The 21,660-nt window shown below is 40.7% G+C and overlaps 1 protein-coding gene and 1 long non-coding RNA gene across 2 annotated transcripts in view; one reads left to right on the top strand and one right to left on the bottom strand.

Moving 5' to 3' along the window:
* Positions 1 to 7,878: 7,878 nt before the first annotated feature.
* LOC125008284 lies at positions 7,879 to 12,941 on the bottom strand. The gene is made up of 2 exons (XR_007112867.1): positions 12,767 to 12,941; positions 7,879 to 11,033 (listed from the first exon to the last, which is right to left on the bottom strand). It is a non-coding gene; the product is annotated as an uncharacterized LOC125008284 (long non-coding RNA).
* A 5,754-nt stretch (positions 12,942 to 18,695) lies between these two features.
* The window catches only part of LOC125008432 (fibroblast growth factor receptor-like 1), a 63,931-nt gene continuing 60,966 nt past the window's right edge, over positions 18,696 to 21,660 (top strand). Inside the window, exons 1-2 of the mRNA XM_047585662.1 lie at positions 18,696 to 19,203; positions 20,440 to 20,542. Of these exons, the coding sequence (XP_047441618.1) occupies positions 20,482 to 20,542 (61 nt within the window). The 5' untranslated portion in view covers positions 18,696 to 19,203; positions 20,440 to 20,481. The remainder of the gene's footprint in view (positions 19,204 to 20,439; positions 20,543 to 21,660) is intronic.

The raw sequence follows: 21,660 nt of genomic DNA on the forward strand, positions 1-21,660 counted from the left end.
CTCCTGTGAACCCAATTTATAAGCACGGAGAGACAGAACATACATTATGTACAACTACGGTACATGCATTTACTGTAATCTGACTGAAACGGCTGGTAAACTGATTCAATTATTAATATATAATATTATTAATATAATAACAATAATAAATGTAAACAGAATCTAAATAAAACTAGTGAAATGTTAATCGTTTTTTTGAACACATCCACCCAGGAGAGAAGAAGTCACTTAAAAATGAGAACATTTAACAATAATTCTACAACATATGCATTTAAACTTACTGGGATTTATATTGGCGATCATTGCTACATCCATACACAGCATATCGATGAGCATATGGTTCTAAGTCAGGGGTGGGCAATTATTTTTTAAAAGGGGCCACATAAGAAAACTGACTTGTGTTGGAGGGCTGAACCAACAATAACTTGAACTTAATTCTGCTCAATATTAATTTTCCCCATTGTAAAAAGCATTGAATTATATATTTTTGATTAGTTACTACTGGTATTCAGAAGAATAAGAATATTCTGTAAATATTTATATAAACATATGAAATTGTGGTGTAGGAAAATACTCCTGTAGAAGTAATAAACAGTAAAAAAAAAATAATTGCATCAATGTTTCATTTTATTTTTAACATGTTAATCTTCCCAAATACTGAAAATGTGTTTAACAGTATGTTAAAGATAAGCAACTGTCAACTTCATGCAAAAAGCAATAAATGCTTTTAATGTTTTACAGTTCGTTTTACTTGTTCAGTGGGAAAAATCCAACCTGCTCTGGGCTTGAACAAGTGCATTGAAATCTGGCTGAATGTCTGAGGTGAATATGCGAAGGACAGCTGAGAGGTGGTCATCAGTGATAGATGATCTGTATCTGGATTTGGTGAACTTCATCACTGAGAATGTCTGTTCACATACGTAGGTAGCTCCAAAGAGGACTAGAATCTTCTGAACATGCCTCCTCATGTGTGGAAAGTTCTCCTCTTTGAGGGAAGAGTAGAAGTCAAGCAGTGAGAATGACCTAAAGTGCTCTGCCAGAAGTGTGTCAGACTGCAGGTCAATCAGTTCCATCTGAACATCACTGGGTGCATTCTCCACACTGCAGGTGAAGGGAGAAGAAACCATGTGCATTTCACTCTCAACTGTTTTAAAGTCCTGAAATCGTCTTGAAAACTCACCATGCAGTGCTTCTAACATAGATGAGTACTTGTCGAGTTGATCAGCTGATTTTGTGGCTTCCTTCAGTGTTGGCAAGTGGGTGAGAATGTTGTCCTTCATTTGACTTGAGAGAAGCTGCAATTTCCTCATGAAAGTCTTTACTGTGCTGTACATTTCGTGTACAAAAATGCCTCTGCACTGCAGTTTGACATTTAGTTCATTCATTAGTGCCGTCACATCTACAGCAAAACCAAGGTCGGCAATCCAGTCTGCATCTGAAAGCTGTGGAATGTCATTTCCTTTCTTCACACAGAACTTGTGTATCTCTTCTCTCAGGTCCCAGAAACGTTTCAGTACTTTGCCCAGGCTGAGCCACCTGACAGCTGTGTGGTAGCCTATGTCACGATGTTCAGTCTCGCTTTCCTCCAAAAGTGAAACAAACTGTCTGTGATTCAATGCTCTTGCTCTGATGAAGTTAACTGTTTTAGTTACAACATCAACAACATGGTTCATTTTTAACACTGACTTACACAACACTTCCTGATGTATAATACAATGCAAAAATGTCAATTTCTGCTCAGGGTTCATTTCTGTCACTTTATCCTGCATTCTCTTCAAAAGTCCAACATTTTTCCCCGTCAGATTTGGACAACCATCTGTTGTCACACCTGCCAGCTTGTCCCATTTTAGTCCCAACTTGTCCAAATATGCATTTACCTCCGTGAATAAATCACTCCCGGTTGTTGTCCCTTTCATTGACTGCATGGCTGCCAGCTCCTCCGTGATTTTAAAGTCTGCAGATATCCCACGTATGAAAATGAGTAGCTGGGCAGTGTCACTTACATCGCAGCTCTCATCCAAAGCAAGGGAAAAATAGTCGAAGCTGACCGCTCTGTTCTTCAGCTGAAGTTCCAGATTCCCCATGATGTCCTCAACCCTCCTCGTTACAGTCCGTCGTGAGAGAGGCACGTTCTCAAAAGCTCCCTTTTTCTCCGGGCATATTAGGGCAGCAGAGTCCAACAAACACTCCTTAATAAACTCCCCGTCAGAAAACGGTTTACTTTTTCTAGCGATTTTGTGGGATATGACATAACTTGTCTTGACAGCTGCATCTCTGGATGTGCAAAGTTTAGTAAATAGTCCTTGTTGGTTTTGCAGCTTAGCTAACAAAGCATCCGACTCCTTTGCGCGCTCTTGATCAGACAAGTTCTTGTATTTCTCCTCATGTTTGGTCACGTAGTGGCGATTCAAATTGTAATCCTTGAACACGGCGACCTGTACACCACAAACTAAGCACACGGCTTTACCTTTGACTTCTGTAAATAAATATTTAGCAGTCCATGTCTTGTTGAATACGCGGCATTCTGTATCGATTTTTCTCTTTTGGCCGTGGGCTGACATGTTGAGGGCTAGCTTACCAGCATCACATGTAGCTGTTCACCTAGTGCAGGCATGTCAAACATACGGCCCGCGGGCCGGACCCGGCCCGTTGGGTGATTTAATCCGGCCCGGCATAAATTTCTGAGTATGTCAAAAAAAAGAAGCGAGTCTCTAGCTCATTTCTATTAAAAGTTGTGATTTTTTAAAATAAATACAAACCAAATGCTCCCTCCGGCCGCTAGAGGGCAGTAAATGTGTAAAAGCGCTCACGTCAAGCATGAGGCACTGACACGAGTTAGTCACAGGAAATAAACATTCGCAACGTGATGTGTCCAAGTAAAAATAAACCGGCAATCTTGCTTCACCATTCACCACTACTAAACAAGTTATCGGTCAACACACCCTTCCTAAAATGGCACTGTCAAAACGGAGTGCAGAGTTTTCCAGGAGAAATGGACTAAGTATTTATTCACAGAAGTGAATGCAAAACCAGTGTGCTTGGTATGTAATCAGCAAGTTGCAGTGTTCAAAGAGTTTAATATTCGGCGCCACTCATCATAAAGACAAGTATGTCATATTAAAGACAATTAATATTGTGCAGTATATTCTCAACTTCAGTAGGCCCAGCATAGTAGTTTGATCTGATGTAGTCTAATCTTATTGCCCATGCACTGCTATAACTTTTTTATTTATTTATTTATTTTATTTTATTTTGTATTTCTTTTTTAATTTATTTCAAAGCAGTATGACAATTAAGGCGAAAATATTTTTTTTATAGCTCCCACTTGAGTTTGTTTAGTGTGGTGAGTTGGTTCAGGTGTAAAACTGCATTCACTCAACTGTTAAAATAAACCAGTTGTTAACACATTCACCGCCAAACATGAAAAATAATTTTTTTCCCATTGTTTTTGAATAAATGTGCTGTGCTTAGAAAAGATCCCTTGTCATCCGTGATTATAATAAGAGTAGGCTACAAATGTAGGCTGAATGATAAAGCATAGTACTGAAAAACAAAGCTAAATATTTGGAGTTGACATTCTTTTACTGATCCGGCCCACCTGAGAACAGAAAGTCTGGATCCGGCCCCAGAGCCAAACTGAGTTTGACATGCCTGGCCTAGTGCGTCACTACGTAAATATATATATATAAAAAAAACAACAACAATGGCAGTCTTTTTAAAAAAACAGCAACACTGCCGTATTTCATGCACAGCATAAATAGGCCTATTTTTTTGATTTATGTTTTAATTTACTTGACCTTGCGTGGGCCAGACAGGGGTGGCCCGCGGGCCGTAAAATGGCCAGGTCTGTTCTAAGTATTGTCTCCCAGTAGCTGGATAATTGTAAACAAAACAAGAACATATGAAGAAGAGAGCCAACTTCGGATTTGCACCTTGGAAAGCATTGAGAGATTGTCTGATTTATCTTGTGTAGCCTTTCGGAAGTGTAATAGACTCCATGTATTAGATTATACTGGGTTAATATATGTTTACTATTATAGGAAAACCGCTGGGCCTTTTCACATAGATCAGTCCAATCAGCATCTTCAAAATTATGAAATAAGTCAGCCTCCCATTTTTCCCTGACCATAAGCCCCTTTTTCAAACAGACTGTTAATGCCAACGTACACATGCGATATAAACCCCTAAAGCTCCTTTTTGCGGTTCAATATATCATCTAAAGGTTGATTTTTAACTGATAGAAGTCTGCCCCACTGTTCCGTTCGGATACAGCTTCAGTTGCAGAAATTTGAAGAAGTGCTTTTTATCAAGGCTGTATCTGGCTGTAAGATTTTCAAATGACTCTAGGACCCCATTTTTGTATAAGTCCCCAAATGTCCTAATTCCCTTTGTGAACCATACTTGGGTGATGCCATTACTTAGGAACTTTGGTAGAAATGGGTTTGCATGGAAGGGATTAAGGTTATATAAGGGTTGACTACTCTTTTTACGTAAATCAGACCACATTTTGTAGGTGTGTTTTATGAATGGATTTGTTGTCAGCGTGCAAAGTTGTTTGAGTGAAGGAACATATGGGATCAAAGCAAGACATAAAGAATTAATATCAAGCTGTTCAAGAGGGGGGTTGCTATGATATTCCTTTCCATACCCAGACTGCCCGACACTGTGCTGCCCAGTAATAAGTCTTAAAGTCAGGGAGTTTCTCTCCACCTTCCTGAGGTGTTCCTTGAAGGATTTTTGACCTCATTCTGGGAATTTTGCCCTTCCATATAAATCTGGATATAGCTGAGTGTAGCTGTTTAAAGAAGTATTTAGGTACCGCAGTGGGTAGCATCTACAACAGAAAGAGAAATTTTGGCAGGACACTCATTTTGATACAACTGATTCTACCCATCAAAGACAGAGGACGGTTCATCCACCTGTTAAGCTCCACTTCAGTTTTTTTTAATTAAGATAGATAGTTTAGAGAGAAAGCCTTTGAACATACATTGATGATCTAAAGCCCTAATATGTTAATTTCTCAGAGCACCATTGAAAGGGTATATTACGTCTTGATATTTGAGTCCCAGCTGTGTTAAGTGGCATAACAACGCTCTTATTGAGATTTATCTTATATCCAGAGATGGCACCGAATCCGGTTAATGTTTCTAATAATGCGTGACGATTCCGGTTCCGTTAAATAAATTAGGACATCATCTGCATATAATGACATTTTGTGGGAGGCGCCCCCACCTGTTTCCCTTTAATTAATGGATGGGATCTTATTGCTGTCGCTAATGGTTCTATTGCCAGCGCGAATAGCAAGGGGAGAAATCGCAGCCTTGTCTCGAAGGCTTTCTCCACATCTAACGACACAGCAATTGTAGGAGAGTTATCTGTTTTAGAGGAGGAGGGAATATTTTCACCGGACATTTTGACTGCCGAGGTAGAAAATACCGGACTTCGGCAGATTTTACCAGTCAAAGTCCAGTAAGTACCGGACAACGGAAACCCAGAACTGGCCAAAAAATAAATTGCATGTCATCACCTCTTCATGTGTTGTGCATTCATCTAAATTGTCTGTTCGCGCAGATAGGAACACCTCCTTCTTCTTCACCTACCCACACTTGTCAACATCCCAGTTAATATCCGCAACATCCACTAGCTAGTTCTTTCGTTAGCTAGTTATTTTTTCCTCAAATGTTTCTAAATAACATCTAGTCAGGTTATGCGACGGGTAGCATAGAGCTACCATTAGTAAGCTAAGCAAGTTAAAGAACGTTAATTTAAACTTAATAAGCTTACGTTTGATTTACGTACTTAAGCATAGTCAGATACCAGCTAGGATCGGGTTCACTGATTCGGGTAATGTTGGGGTTGTGCAGCAAGCATATTCGTTTTCAAGAAGAGCTGTTGAAATGACCCTAAATCTAAGTGACATATTTAAAATAAACTTGTTGAAAAATAGGACATTGGTAGTTACCAGACACTTAATAAAAATTCAACCAGTAGGTCACTCCAAGGATTCATTTATTTTTCCATTTTGTATTTAATGAAAACACAAAATAATTCACTTCAACAATTTGAACTTTTTAAAACATAGAATTCCTCTTAAAAAAATTTTAAACGTTGTTCAAGAGAATTTTCATATTTTCTACGAATTTTAAACATTTAAAAAATATACAGTTTCTCGTCAACAATTTTTAAACATGGAAAAAAATTATTTCTCTTGAACAATTCAACATTTTAACAGGATAACATAAAACATCAAAACAGAAGACTGGAGAAGTTGGCATCCTTCCTCTTGACATTTTGTTGCTTGGGGCTTGTGGCCACTTGACAAAACTGACAGATGTAGCTGTACATTATAGACATATGAAAAACATTGGTCAGTTTAAATTTACTTTCAACCATCACTCAAAGCGCTTCTACACTACATGTCTCCATTCACACATAAAATGAAATTTATATTACCACAGTACGTTGTTAATTTGGATGTTATTGTTTTATATAGCATTGCATAGAAATAAAGATCACACTGCTTCGTTTGTCCAAATAATCCTCACGTGAGAGCGCTACACTCTGTTAGCTAACTATGTAACAACTAAGCTAGTAAAAAAAAAAAAGTGTGTATATAAATTATGTACCTGTTGAAGACTGTTACCTATCACCAAAATGTTCTTAAAAGCCAAGTTAACGGACACCATAGCAAAGCAACATGGACACCACACCATCCCTCTTAATGGTAGATCAGATTTTCTTATTTTAAATTTGTCATCTCTGTCCAACATTTATCATTTCCAAACCTGTACACACTGTGTTTTAATGTTTAACTTTGTCAGTGTTTCATGACTGTTTGTAAAAAAAAATACATCCACAAAAACAATACCTATTTAAAATAAAAAAAACAAAAACAAAAAAAAAACATCCAAATTAACAGTATATCATGGTAATACAAGTATTCGCTGCAAACTTTAGCCTACAACTACACATAGCCGTGTGGCTTATGGACGAGATAACGATTAGCTGCTAATGAGCCATGCTTGTCGCTATTAGTTATATCGGATATGGATACAACAAAGACAACACAACAGTTATATCAGTCACATGAATGAGAGTACTTTCCAGTAAATGTTGTCAAAATAAACAATAATCAACTTACTGACATAATCTCTCACAGGACCACCACGTTTTCTCCAGGAGACAGGAGAGGTCTACTGTGTACACACGTGTTTGATAGCGAAATGGCAAGTGTTCCCAGTGTCCCCTGCGAAACACGTCACGATTGGTCATTGAAACACTACCAGGAACGCACAAACGGGCGTTCTCGTGTCATGACGGAAACGCCCAGGCCGCAGCCAGACCCTTCTCCACAGTGGAGGCAGAGCAACCTGATCGGACAGTCAGAAAGTGGAAGAGAAAGGTCCGACTGTGAAAACACAGAGTTTCTCGTGACGTTTATTCTGCGGTAACACGTCTCATATGTTGGCTCATCTACGGCGAGAAGAAAATGCACTAAGGCTCCTGTGGATGCAGGCTACAGTGTGTGTGTCAGCGCTGTACACACAAACACATGGAGCAATGCGTCGGAGCGGTGAAGTAAAACAATAACCTGCAGATCACCTGAGCTGAATTGAATGGCACTCGTATTCGATTTGAAGAACCTTTGTGTTCGGCACGCAAGTCTTCCAAGGTCTGCAAGTGCTCTGCAACTTTGCCTTTAATGCGTCTGCGTTTGGTTCGAGTGCTACCAAAGTAATCCATTTTTCTGATCTGTAACAGACAAAGACACTTTTTTGACACTTACACATACCGTATATGTACCTGACTATTTGTTTACAGATATCTGACAGATATTTGAGTTTCAAATTTTGGGTATGTTTAGTTAGTTTGCAAAAAACGAAAAAAAAAAAAAAAAAAAACGACTGACACAGGGACATAAGTTACAGGGGGGCTAGTCAGAACAAATGAAGACTGAGCCATTATTGTGACTTGCAGGCTTCACTTTCTGCCAGAGAGGCATTTAGACTCTATTTGGCTCCGATTCTTCACATCCAGAGGTAGCACAGCGAAAGAAGGCAATACATACAACATTGACAATGTATAAGAGTAACAAACAAAACAAAAAAAAAAATCACCAAAACATTTGCCTTAGTGTCATCAAAATATGTCACAATGGGTTTGTCCATAGTATATACAATCAATCGTTGGATTCTGAATCTCGAAAATAAAGCCCAAAGTGGGCGGAGCCGGGCAGAGCCTGCAGTCACCATTTTGGATGAGCTTTACTCCGCCTACACTCAGATACTGAAAATATGGATATGGGGGTCGTGTTAGGGCAGAGCTAAAGCAGCCTGAATGTTGAAAGATGCCCACACAACTCTACCGGCACTACCGGTTAGCTCAGGCTGCCGAGCTAGGCTAATCGCTATCCGAGATGCTAGCAGCTGGCTAACACGGTGGCCTTGCTCCTGGTTTGATTCCATTTATCCCGACTAAAATATAATATATAATACATTAAATAGAGTTATGATTTAGAGGTTAATGTCTTTAATTAAAATGAATATATATAAATTAGAGTTCTGTTACAAGTTATGGGTCACATTTCACGTCTGGGCTACAATAAAAATCAGTGATGTAGTGATGACTTTCAAAGTGTTCTCTGTCCAGATGAGAAGTGCTGATAGTCCAGTTCTTCATCTCACACAGACAAATAGACATGTAAAATAATGTATGTGCTATACGTACAGAATGTGTAATAATATTTTACAACACATATTCACATTCTGGTTCCTCAATCTTAATTTATATTACAGTTTACAAACTTAAACTAACATATAACCTCGTTTCAACATCTAGACTGACCCTGTTTCTGGACCCATACTGTAATATAACGTTAATATTTTGTCCTGAAAACACGTCATATTAGAAAACCATGAAAACATGTCGTCATAGAAACGTGTCACATTTTACATCACATTAATATGTCATGAATACACATCCTTATGGAAACATGTCGTCACATTAGAACGTCATGAAAACGCATCTAACACGTCATTATGGAAACATGTCGTCACATTAGAACGTCATGAAAACGCATCTAACACGTCATTATGGAAACATGTCTTCATATTAGAATGTCATGAGTACACGTCATCATTGAAATACATCATCATGGAAACGCATCGCCATGTAAACACATCACATTAGAATGTCATGGAAGCACATCCTCATGGAAACGTGGCATGAAAAACAGGTTGTCATATTGCAACATCAACTATGAACCACATGGTGACTGAACTGATAGAATCCGAATCTGAATAAACTTTATATACCTTCAAGGAGGGACAATTAGGAGGGCAAAGAGCAAGAGAAGAAATATACAAAGATGGGAGGGTAAAAGCAGCAGACTGAGTGTAATGTCAGGCTTGTTGCCAATTACAGTGTGAATGGAACCTTAATTTAAACAGGGTGCTTTGTCTCCATCCAGTGGTCCAACCCTCTATGGCATGACATTTTATTTTATGAGGAAAAAAATATTTCACTCTAGTTTTGAGAGCGGGGGGGTCCTTATAATATATCAGTCAGATAATATGTTTTTGGCACTTTGCCTTAGGTGTACCTTTGCATCCTGGTACCTTGCATCTCCCTTTCTTTTCATCCATGACCATCTAGTGGGCTGTGGCATCCAGACGCACATCAGGGACCGGAATAGGTGTACTGGGTGGTCCTCTCCTCTTTTCTTCGTACTCCCCAGCAATTGTGGAACTGGGACGACCTCTCTCACGCTCCAGATTCTTGCCACTTTTGCACAAGCTTTCTGCAATATACGACTTGAACGTATAAATTCCTCTTTTCTCATCCCAGTGCTGCTGCAGTCTCTCTTGTAGAGCAGCCAGGCAGTCAGGGTGGTCATGTCGATAAAGTGGAACATCAGCCGGTGGTACCACCTCTTCGACTTGATTTTGTTGTGGTACAGTGCAATGAGAGAGTCCAGCAGATGCACTCTACCCATATTCTTATTGTACTATCTCACCACAACAGGACAGGGAACTTTGATTTATTTATTTTTTTGCTTGCCATCCCACCTATCAACGTTGGTGACCGGGTGTGCTCCGATGTAATTACTGAGAAGACTGACTGAACCGTTATCATACCACTTCAACCATGGCCGTCTTCTGTTCAAAAGATCCACGTCCAGTTCTCTTCAACTCAGCATCACAAGTTGACGCCTGGTAGTCTGTTGCTACGACCAGGAACAGGAAATTCCCTGCTCAACAAGTGTGAGTATGAGAGGGACACTCATGAACCAGTTGTCAAAGAACACCTTTTAGTTCTGCTGTTTGGGTATTGGCTGGGCCAGGCGGAGGACAACGTTACACTTGCTCCTACCTCTGGCAGCTCAGGCGGTTGCACAACTCTCCCTGTGTAAATCTTAAAATTGTGCGGGACACCATCAGAGCCAGCCAAGATGAGTATCTTGTACCTGGTTTTGCTGGCAGGTATTGCTTGAGTCTATTTCTTCCCTTGAAAGGGACCATCTGCTCGTCTTCAGCCAACTTCTCACCCAGTGGGATCGTCTGCAGCTTCGAGGTAAGATGAGTAGCCAGTGGTCAGATTTTGTGGAGTGGATCAACATTTTCTCCTTGTCTCACTTCATTGTTGTCAAAGTCCAGGAATTTTTTTGATGAACTCCCATCCGTTTAGTGCCATAGTGTCAGCTACCTGGGACACTGGGGTGGCTTTGTTCCAAAACATGCGGGTGCCTGGTAATCCAAACCATGACATGTACACTGCTGTACCCATGAATTGCTCCAGTTTTTTTAGTAGTGAGGTTAAGGGGCTTGTTGGTCACACTGAATGGCATTTAAATTTGACTGCTCTACAACTTCTTCCAGAATGTCAACATGTTTAAGTATTCATAGGGGGACTTGATTGATTGTCTGACTTTGGAAGGCTGGCCTGCCAAATGGGGTAAGCATGGAACATCTCCCTGTGATACTTCATTTTATTTTCCTCTTCATCCACATACTCATGGTCATCAGGCAGGTCATCTGTTTTCAAAAGAAACCATTAAGCATAAAATTAGAATAGGTCATATACAGGTGCTGGCCAGTAAATTAGAATATCATCAAAAAGTTGAATTATTTCAGTAATTCCATTCAAAAGGTGAAACTTGTATACTGTATACTTTCCTTCCACACATAGTGATATATTTCAAGTGTTTATTTCTTTTAATTTTGATATTTATAAGTGACAACTAATGAAAACACCAAATTCAGTATCTCAGAAAATTAGAATATTCTGAAAAGGCTCAATATAGAAGACACCTGGTGCCACACTATTCAGCTGATTAACTCAAAACACCTGCAAAGGCCTTTAAAAGGTTCCTCAGTCTTGTTCTGAAGGCTCCACAATCATGGGGAAGACTTCTGACTTAACAGTTGTCCAAAAGACGACCATTGACACCTTGTACAAGGAGGGCAAGACACAAAAGTTGATTGCTAAAGAAGCTGGCTGTTCGCAGAGCTCTGTGTCCAAGCACATTAACAGACAGGCGAAGGGACGGAAAAAATGTGGTAGAAAAAAGTGTACAAGCTCTAGGGATAACCGCACCCTGCAGAGAATTGTGACGACAAACCCATTCAAAAATGTGGGGGAGATCCACAAAGAGTGGACTGCAGCTGGAGTCAGCGCTTCAAGAACCACCACGAAGAGACGCATGAAAGACATGGGATTCAGCTGTCGCATTCCGTGTGTCAAGCCACTCTTGAACAAGAAACAGCGTAAGAAGCGTCTCGCCTGGGCCAAGGACTGGACTGCTGCTGAGTGGTCCAAAGTTATGTTTTCTGATGAAAGCAAATTTTGCATTTCCTTTGGAAATCAAGGACCCAGAGTCTGGAGGAAGAGCGGAGAAGCACAGAATCCACGTTGCATGAGGTCCAGTGTAAAGTTTCCACCGTCAGTGATGGTGTGGGGCGCCATGTCATCTGCCGGTGTTGGCCCACTCTGTTTCCTGAGGTCCAAGGTCAATGCAGCTGTCTACCAGGAAGTTTTAGAGCACTTCATGCTTCCTGCTGCTGACCAACTTTATGGAGATGCAGATTTCACTTTTCAACAGGACTTGGCACCTGCACACAGTGCCAAAACCACCAGTACCTGGTTCAAGGACCATGGTATCCCTGTCCTTGATTGGCCAGCAAACTCGCCTGACCTTAACCCCATAGAAAATCTATGGGGTATTGTGAAGCGGAAGATGCAATGTGCTAGACCCAACAATGCAGAGGAGCTGAAGACGACTATCAGAGCAACCTGGGCTCTCATAACACCTGAGCAGTGCCACAGACTGATCGAGTCCATGCCACGCCGCATTAATGCAGTGATTGAGGCAAAAGGAGCCCCGACTAAGTATTGAGTGCTATACATGCGCATGCTTTTCATGTTCATTCTTTTCAGTTGGCCAACATTTCTAAAAAAAACATTTTTTTCATTGGCCTTTTCAATATTCTAATTTTTTGAGATGCCAAATTTGGAGTTTTCATTAGTTGTCACTTATAAATATCAAAATTAAAAGAAATAAACACTTGAAATATATCACTATGTGTGGAAGGAAAGTATACAGTATACAAGTTTCACCTTTTGAATGGAATTACTGAAATAATTCAACTTTTTGATGATATTCTAATTTACTGGCCAGCACCTGTATACCGCTCTTCACCCACTGATGCACTCATATACACATACACAAAGACACACACATGTTCATTCATACAGTATGTTACTCAACTGCCTGAATCCTGATCTCCTGAAGCTCCCTCAAACCTAATTCTGGAGTCCACTCTTCCTCACTGTCACTCTCCGCAAGCTCACTGTCCTCACTGTCGGAAGGAATGAGCCCAACTGCTTGATCATGATCCTTACACCCATAAAATGGTTGTGCATCCACTTACTGTGAGTAATAGTAGATGGTACAGCAAAAAAATGATTATGTTGATAACTATGCATCCCTACACATCTCAATCCATGAGCATGTTATAGTTCACACAAAAGTGGTCTAAATATTGCCCTGAGGCAACAAATGAAACACTGCCATTTAAGTACATGAAGACAAAGTGTCTGTACTCAAATATGCCTTTTCATTTATTCATGCACAGATATTATTTATACAAAGTTATTTATATTTAAACATATTAAAAAGTGAAATTTATCTTACCTTCAGCTAGCAGTGTGTCCAAGTCGGCTGTGGTCCCAAAAAGGACTGTTTCACCCCAAGATGAAAGATCAAAACCACGCCCAGCTCAAATTTCACTGGTCACAGACTTCTCATCAGACTTTTGTGTGATGTTTTACTTTAAAAAATTTAAGGGGCGGTATGTGGGCCAAAATAGTGGTTTGCCATAGAGGACTAATTGTGGTACTACAGACAATAAACACAATACAGCCATCTTGATATGAAAGTTAGCTTAGGTCCATAGAGACCAGGATGATGGAGAGCAGGAACCATTGAGACCTGATGTTGATCCCGTTGAATGCGCTTGTCCAGTCTATCCAGGTGGAGCTCTACCTGCGGTAACGGCGGTAAATATGACAACAGCCACCTGTAAAGGTCCTGTAAAGGACTATGTATGTACTTTTCCAGATCTGGAAATGTATAAAAATCAAGTACCGTATTTTCCGCATTATAAGGCGCATAGAATAGGCCAGTCAAACTTTATTAATAGATTACAAACCTTCTCAACTTCTCATTCCCTGTGGTGCGAACATTTACCGTACGTGCTCCCGTTTTATCCACAGTGCGGTTCACAGGAATATCAAAGGTGAGTGGAACCTCGTCCATGTTGATGATGTGCTCTGGCCGGATATTTTTTTCAGTAATCTTGTTTTTGCAATATGCGCGGAAAGTGGCCAGCTTTTCTTGGTAGTCTTTTGGCAGTTGCTGTGAAACAGTAGTTCGTGTGCGGATGGAGAGATTACATCTTTTCATAAACCGAAAGCACCAAGAAGCACCGCCTTTAAATTCATTAATGTTAAGTTCGCTTGCTAGCGCTGTTGCCTTCATTCGAATAGTGATTGTACTGACACTTCTACTTGCTGCTCTCTGTTCAACAACCCACTGTTCGAGTTTGTCCTCCAACTGCAGCCATCTCGCTTTGTTCCCTCGGAAACTCTGTTTAGTCTTCTTTACTTGGCGCAGGTCATCTTGTTGCTTCCTCCACTTCCGCACCATTGATTCGTTAATGTTAAATTCTCTCGCTGCTGCTCTATTCCCGTGTTCTACTGCGTGACTGATCGCCTTGAGTTTAAACTCTGCGTCGTAAGCGTGTCTCTTAATAGGAGCCATTTTGGGGTCTATACATAAACACACAAATGGAAATGAAACGGCACGCCTCGCGCAGTCATATATCCCAGCATGCACCGCGCGCTTCTTCTTCTACGGGGAAAATGAAGTCGGCGGCTGCTTACCGTGGTTGCGAGACCTGTTGTGGCTCAATATTGGGCCATATATAAGGCGCACCGGATTATAAGGCGCACTGTCAGCTTTTGAGAAAATTGGAGGTTTTTAGGTGCGCCTTATAGTGCGGAAAATACGGTACCTTACTTTTCCATATTGTCTGCAGAATCAATAAGAACAAAGATATATATTTAGAGATTTCTCCAATCATAAATCATGCTTGAGGACAAGAAGAAGTGGCGGGCCGGGAGGGAGGGCGGCAGGGAGGCCGGAAAGACGTGATGGTCCGCTCCAGAGGACGGCCGGCTCAGGATCGGGAACGTAAGCGTGAGCTGCCGGTGCAGCGATTGGCTCAGGAACGCAGGCGTGGGTTGCCGGTGCTAACGGCTCCTGAGGAACAGGAACGTGGACGATTGGAGCAAACGGCTCCTCGGGAAGTGGGCCGTGGACGATCGGAGTAAACGGCTCCTCAGGATTGGGGACGTGGGACGCTGCGGGTGGCCGGGTCCAGGGTGCAGGCACTGGGTACGCTGCGGGTGGCTGGGTCCAGGGCGCAGGCACTGGGGTGGCAATCACCCTTGCAGCGGGGACAGGGGTAGTAGAGGGCGGGCAAGAGGACCCTGCCTGTCCAGGAGCCTCCTGACCACAGTCTCCTTCACAGGGGATGGAACTTTCCCATTAGAGCCCTAGATCCTGATTCCAGCCCTTTGACAGGATAATCAGCATGACCTATCTGCTATTCGCCCTCGCACTTTAAAGAAAGCTCACTGCCATTCAAACCCCGTGGTCGCATCGTTCTGTCAAGGTTAAGGAGGTCTTAGGAGGTGGGGACCCAAACGCAGGACAATAGATGAGACAGGAACTCCAAACAAAAAGGTATTTAATAATTAACAAAAGGCGGTGCGCGAGGCAGGTAAATCCTAAATCCAAAAATCAAAAGAAATCATCAACATAGCATGAAAACATGGAACAAGGAGGCGAGGAATGGCATGAAGGCATTAAAGACACGACCTGGAACAAAGGGAAAGGCAGGGCTATACATACACAAGAGGACTCAGGGCTGAAAAGACACAGGTGAGACATATTAGGACAATCAACACAGGTGAGACAAATTAACAATCAAGAGACAAAGAGGCACAGGAAATCCAGAACTTAACAAAATAAAACAGGAAACATAACACAGACAGACATGACAAAAGCGACAGGAAACTAGGAAACATGACAAAAAAGAATACAGGAAACTTAAAAACATGATCATAAAATAAAAGACAGACATAGAACCTTGACAACATCCATCTGTCAGGATAATGCATTTTGGTCATTTGGAACCTAGGGTAGAGGGTTGTTTACAAACACATGACTATACAAAGCAAATTCTGACAGTTACAGTACTGAGAAAGCTCCATCTGAAAGTTCTGTTTTTAACTATCCCCAACTACCCCATTTACTGTTTAGATACGTCTAGCCTCCCAAGAGAACTAAAAACGAAGGCTAGGCTAGTCTTGCTTGGTTATCATTAGGGTGATAAAACCTGGTACCATTTAATGCACCCATTTTCGTACATACTGTGACATAGCCAAGACATTTACCTTACCTGAGGAATCACCACAAGCTTGTCATTAATGTCCAAGTGGCCTATAAAATTATAGAAAGACTGAGTTGACATATAAAATGAATGAGAAGCATCTCAATCACGCTTAATCCTGTCATCAAAGATCTGATAGCAACATATTTCCAGCCTAATCAACAGTAGCAAGTATTTCCGGCCTTATCTTCTGATGACTGTGATGGGTTTTTGAATTTCCTTGTTCACAAGATCAGTGGTCTCGAGTCAGATTTCAGTCTTGGAGTTTAATGGTCCAATTAAGTTTAATACTATTTAATCCTCCATGGATGAGCTTGGAGATATAGTATTTGATACATATCCTTCAAAGAAATAATATTTCCTAGATACATTTGCAACCAAATTTCTTAAAAAGGGTCCTGTAATACCTCAGTATTCTTTCTGTTACTGATCAATGTCCCTCACATATTGACTTTCATAAAAAACAAAAAACCTATCCCAAGCCTACATACATTCGGTCTGATCAGCTAAAAGCTCATTTCCTGCAATTCCTCCATTTATAAAATTCTTGTCTGTGAAGGTTCCCAGTGATCCAGAGTATGGTATAGCCATACAGCAATCTTAAACAAGGACAGCTGGATTTCCTTGAGGAAGTTCAGTCTGCCTTAGTGTCTCTGGTGTTTTTAACCAAATGGTTTCCCTCATATTGTCTGACAGGCACATCAATGTTTTTATTAACAAATCTGGGCCTTTTTTTTTTTTTTTTTTTTTACAGGAGACCCTCGGGAGGTGAACCTTGGACCTATTTTGATTTCATTATATACCTCTGGAACATCTGCTTAACTCCTCCAGAGGTATCTCTTCCCATTGCTATTGCAATAACATGCAGATTTACTTGTCAGTTAAACCCCATAATCTCACCACTCACCCTAACACTCTGGCATGTTACAAATTGGGCAAATAACAAAGATGTATCCAACTCAATTATTGACAAAATGGATGTCTGGAGTCCACGTCTGGGATTATTTTTGACTTACATTCAAATTTTAACTTCTAGATCACTTCATATAATATCTCAGTCCTGTTTGTTTCAGTTGAGACATATCCTAAAACTCCAACAAATTCAGTGGGACAAAAACATCCAAACTTACATGTACATACTGTATCTCAAACTTTTCTTTCTTCAGCTTCTCTAACTTCTTCTTACTTGCATTACTCAATCTTCTCTGGCGCATCTTCAGTATGCCAAAAAGTCAAGTCATTGATTCCTCATCAAACAGATTCCTGCCTCTCTTCTTAATGGCTTCCAGTAAGGATCAGAATCAACATATAGGGCCCCTGCATATAATGTAGAGTTGATGCAGTCGCCCTTTCTCATGATCAAATTGAAGCCTAATAAACTTTGTCACAAAAAGATTTTAATAAAATGGGAAAACATGCAAAACATTTGCTTATTATCTGATATTTAGTTATTTATTTCCGAGACCAGGAATCATGGGCAAGTTGGTGAATTGTTTATCCAGGTAGGAGTGGACAACTGGAGGAGGCCATGAAGACTGGGGCAGATGTAGTTTATGGAGCTCCACAGGTCTGATACACAGCACTCCAGACCATGAAGACTGGGCTGGTTGATGAGGACACACCAACATCTTGAGGTTAAGGTCTGGACTTATTCTCCTGCAGCACGGGATGTGTCTTTCCACATGTCATTTAAGAAATGAGAAGCTACTCTTTGCATAGTTTGAGATTAAATAACTTGTTGCCAGTTGAAAGATAATCGCCTATGTGGAAATTATCCAATAGGAGGCTCGTACATCCAGGTGCTGAGCGGGACTTCAATGTCGATGTGCTTTCATCTTGTCATCACTAGATGGCACCACAGATACTGGGAAACTTTTGGACCTGGCATTCAAGTGGACGTTACTTAAGACATGTACCACCTAGACCAGCCCACCCACCATCCACCAAAAAAATGTAAGTTCATCCAAAAGACAAAAATTAGACAAAATTTTGATCAAGCTGTCAAGAGTCTACATCAGGAAAGTCTTGTTCAGCTGGGATGAAGCTGTCTGAAAAGTGTTTTATACGGGACTTAACCACAACCAAAACCTCTGAAGGCTTTTTAAAAAAAAAAAAAATGAATTAAGAAAAAAATAACAGATCTCTATGTAGATCACAGTATTTAAAAATTCAAAGCAGTGCGTCAAAGGATACTGTTTTCCCTGTCAACACAGGAGGACTTTTTCGCTGTATTAGAAATATTTTGAAAAACCAAGTTGTAATACAGTCGATACGCCACTAGGTGACTCTATACGTCCATATTCTAATCTGTAGAGAACCATTGTAGAGTAACTGTTTTCGAATAGAATATAATGTATTTTTGTGGGCCTTATTATTTTTATTATTATGAATAATAATAATACTAATAATAATCTCCGTAGACAGACATTCTTCCCAGACAGTCATGGAGCTCTCCCCTGGCCTCCTGGTGCACACTGCACGCCATTTTGTGTCCAATTTCTCTACCTAATAAATAATTACTAATGACTGGAGTTCACGTTCCACTCCTGGCCACCCTAACCCGCTCCAAATTTGTCCTGCACCTTGATGCGCTCTGATTGGTCCGCTCCCTGATTGGCCTGCCCTCTGATTGGCTCAAAGTTACGTTGTAGGACCCTTCCGTCGCCGCAGTTTGTTTTCTCGCCTGCGGCTGTCTCAGGCGGCTGAACCGCTGCTGGAGGCTATGTGGATGTAGTGTTCGCGGTTGTTTTATTTGATAGAGTCTCGCCTGAATAGTAAAGCGGTGAGATGTAGAAGAACACTTTACGCGTCTGTTTCTTTCTTTCTTTCCTTCTCGTTCCCGGTTGGTGCTCTTCTTCGAGCGGTTTCCATGCGGACTGTCATTCAGAAATACTACACAACATTTGGAGCGCTCACGTGTTTGACGCGGCTTGTGTGATTTGTATATTTTTTAAAACACATTTTGATTCTTAGTTATAGCGTAGTTGTGTATGCTTTATCCGCGTCGGTTTCATTCACCAAAAACTTACTGTGACAGACGCGTGTTTTTTAAATTACTCTCCGCTTGTTTCCTAAAGTCACTGGAAAGAAGGTGAATAGCTTTTTTTTTCTTTCTTTCGTTCTTTTTTTGCGGAATAACGGAACGGTAACATACTGGGGATTTCTCGTCATTGCTGGCAATTTAACAGTAAGTCTATTAATAAGCCAAAGTGATAACGTAACCACAGGGTCTTGATGTTTCCCACTTTGTCGCACTTTGTAGTTTAAAACTACCTTGAAATCCATTCTACTGTCATTTCCCTTCAGGCTACAGAGTTCTGTCGGTTTTATAAGTTTAATTTGAACTCCAGCCTCTGTTGTTGTTCTATTTGATCTTCAAGCTACGGATTTTTCCATGCATGTGAATAACTACCTGCTGCAGCAGTTAAAATTCACAATTATAAAGATCACATTCACACAGTGAAGTGCGGTTTAATAAATGGAAGTGGACATACGTTACTGTATGGATGCATACACCCAAGTCTTTAGTAAACTGACAGGCTTAAATAAGTGAGGACTCGTCCTATACGAGCAGTCACAGCTTACAGGCTTACCTCCCTTTTCAAGAATTTTTTTTAATTTATAATTTACGACTACTGCCAACAAAAATGCATGTTAACTATTTCGGAATACATGTTTATGTTATCATCACATTAAAGTATTTTGTGCAAAGACAAACAGTCAAACAGTCTGAAAATACACGCTCGATTGTCACACGCTGCAAAATCACTGCACTTTAACGTGCAGTGAACGCGTTGAGTTGAGGTTGACAGACACTGATCAAAGATACAGCATGTGAACATACAGCACTGAAATAAGATCTCATAAGGTTTGGGGAAGAATTTACGAGGCAGAAAGATTAAAACCACTGTAAGGAGAGACATATGTACAGACAGGTGGACAGAATAAATCTCTAAGGAAAATTCATATGACTTCCAGAAAATCTTGAGGCGGATTTATATTTATCATGCCTGTTCAGCGATATCCACCTGGCTTTGTTCTGACTGCCCTGGACTAGATGAGACAATGGCAGTACAATGAAATGAAGGGATTGCGATGGAACATTTTGGAAGACGCTTGGATCGTTGTTGTACATGCCTTCTAAGTTTTGAAACGTGCTTCTTTTTTGAAGCAATGAGTCATAAAATTGCTCAAAGATGAAAGAAAAGTATTTAAATTGAGTGGATCCTGCTTTTACTGATCTAAAATTCAATACAGGTTATTAGGTTTTGCTTCAATTGCACTAGGAGCTGTAGCATCAACAATACATTCATTAAAGTTATGATTCATTTGCAAAGATGCACTCAAAACTTGATAATTGCATAGCATCTCTTTACAAGATATACTTTAATAACGTTGCTTTTCTCATTTACTTTCCTGACAGATCGAAGCGGCTGAGTGTTTCTCTTCCTCATTAGAAGAAAAGATGGAGCTCCTCTGGGTCTGTGTGTTGCTGGAGATGGTCCTGATGTCCTCAGCTGTCAGGGGTGAGTAATAAAAGCACTGATTTTCACAGATTGGACGTGGGTTATTCAAAAAATATCAGCGATCTGTTGTGAGTCATTCCACATTTACTTCTTATCCCTTTTTTTAAAAATATCTTTACTTTCTTTTTTGTTTTTTTCTGTAATTGCTCAGTTTTAAAAAGTTTCGTAAGCTTTGGACTATGCATAAACTGTCATTGAGTGAACGTTGCTTGATGGATGCTTTATGCTTTAGGGTTTAATGGTTATTGAGTTCAGGTCAGGTGTACTTGGTCTCCCCTGGACATTCACAGTTTGTACTTGTTTTATTCAGTAATTTGATTTTATATCTTCTGGTTGTTCAGTAATACCACCATGCTGGCAGCAGAGTAAAATTTAGCTAGTTTGGTCGTCAGACAGAGCAGCGGCATCTTGATTTTTTTTGTTTTTTTTTTCTAATAATACTTAACAGAATAAAGAGAAACAACAACAGCTCCACAAGCTGCACACAGACTAGAATGATCCTCTGCCTGCATGCTTTATGAGCAGACAGTTGTGGAGTTGGCGCCCGTCCCTGAGATCACACCGATGATGAGTTTTCAGTGGGAACAAAGCTGCATTCAGCGAGGCAAAGCAGAGCCAGCACGCAGACACGGGGCCGAAAGTAAACACAGGGCCATAGACCGCAAAGAGATGAGATTAGATTAGCCTATTAGGGATGTTTGCTGTACAATGCCACAGCATTTCCTCCCCCTCACTGCCTGCAGTCTGTCAATGAAACCAAGGCAGGCAGCAGAGAGGGACAGAAGGCAAGGGTAAGGGTGAACGGAGGGGAGAGATTTAAGGACAGAAAGAAGAGGAAAGAGGGATGGAGGTGGTGAGGGAATTGAGGTGCACAGGACTGGGAAAGACAGGAATGGATGATAGAGAGAGAAAGAAAGGAATAGAGGCATGAGTGAGGAGGAAAATGGACAAGGGAAGGAAGAGGGAGTGTGAGAAAGAGGCCATGAGAGCACGAAGAGGACAGAAGGTACAAAATGATATTAGAAACCATGTACCAAGTATGGCTCATCTTGTGATAGGGTAAACTTGAACTGCAACGCATATCTTTGCAGATGGTTAAAGTCCAGAATCAGCATAAG

Source organism: Mugil cephalus, chromosome 5, assembly GCF_022458985.1.
Source record: "Mugil cephalus isolate CIBA_MC_2020 chromosome 5, CIBA_Mcephalus_1.1, whole genome shotgun sequence".
In the NCBI taxonomy this organism is placed as follows: domain Eukaryota; kingdom Metazoa; phylum Chordata; class Actinopteri; order Mugiliformes; family Mugilidae; genus Mugil; species Mugil cephalus.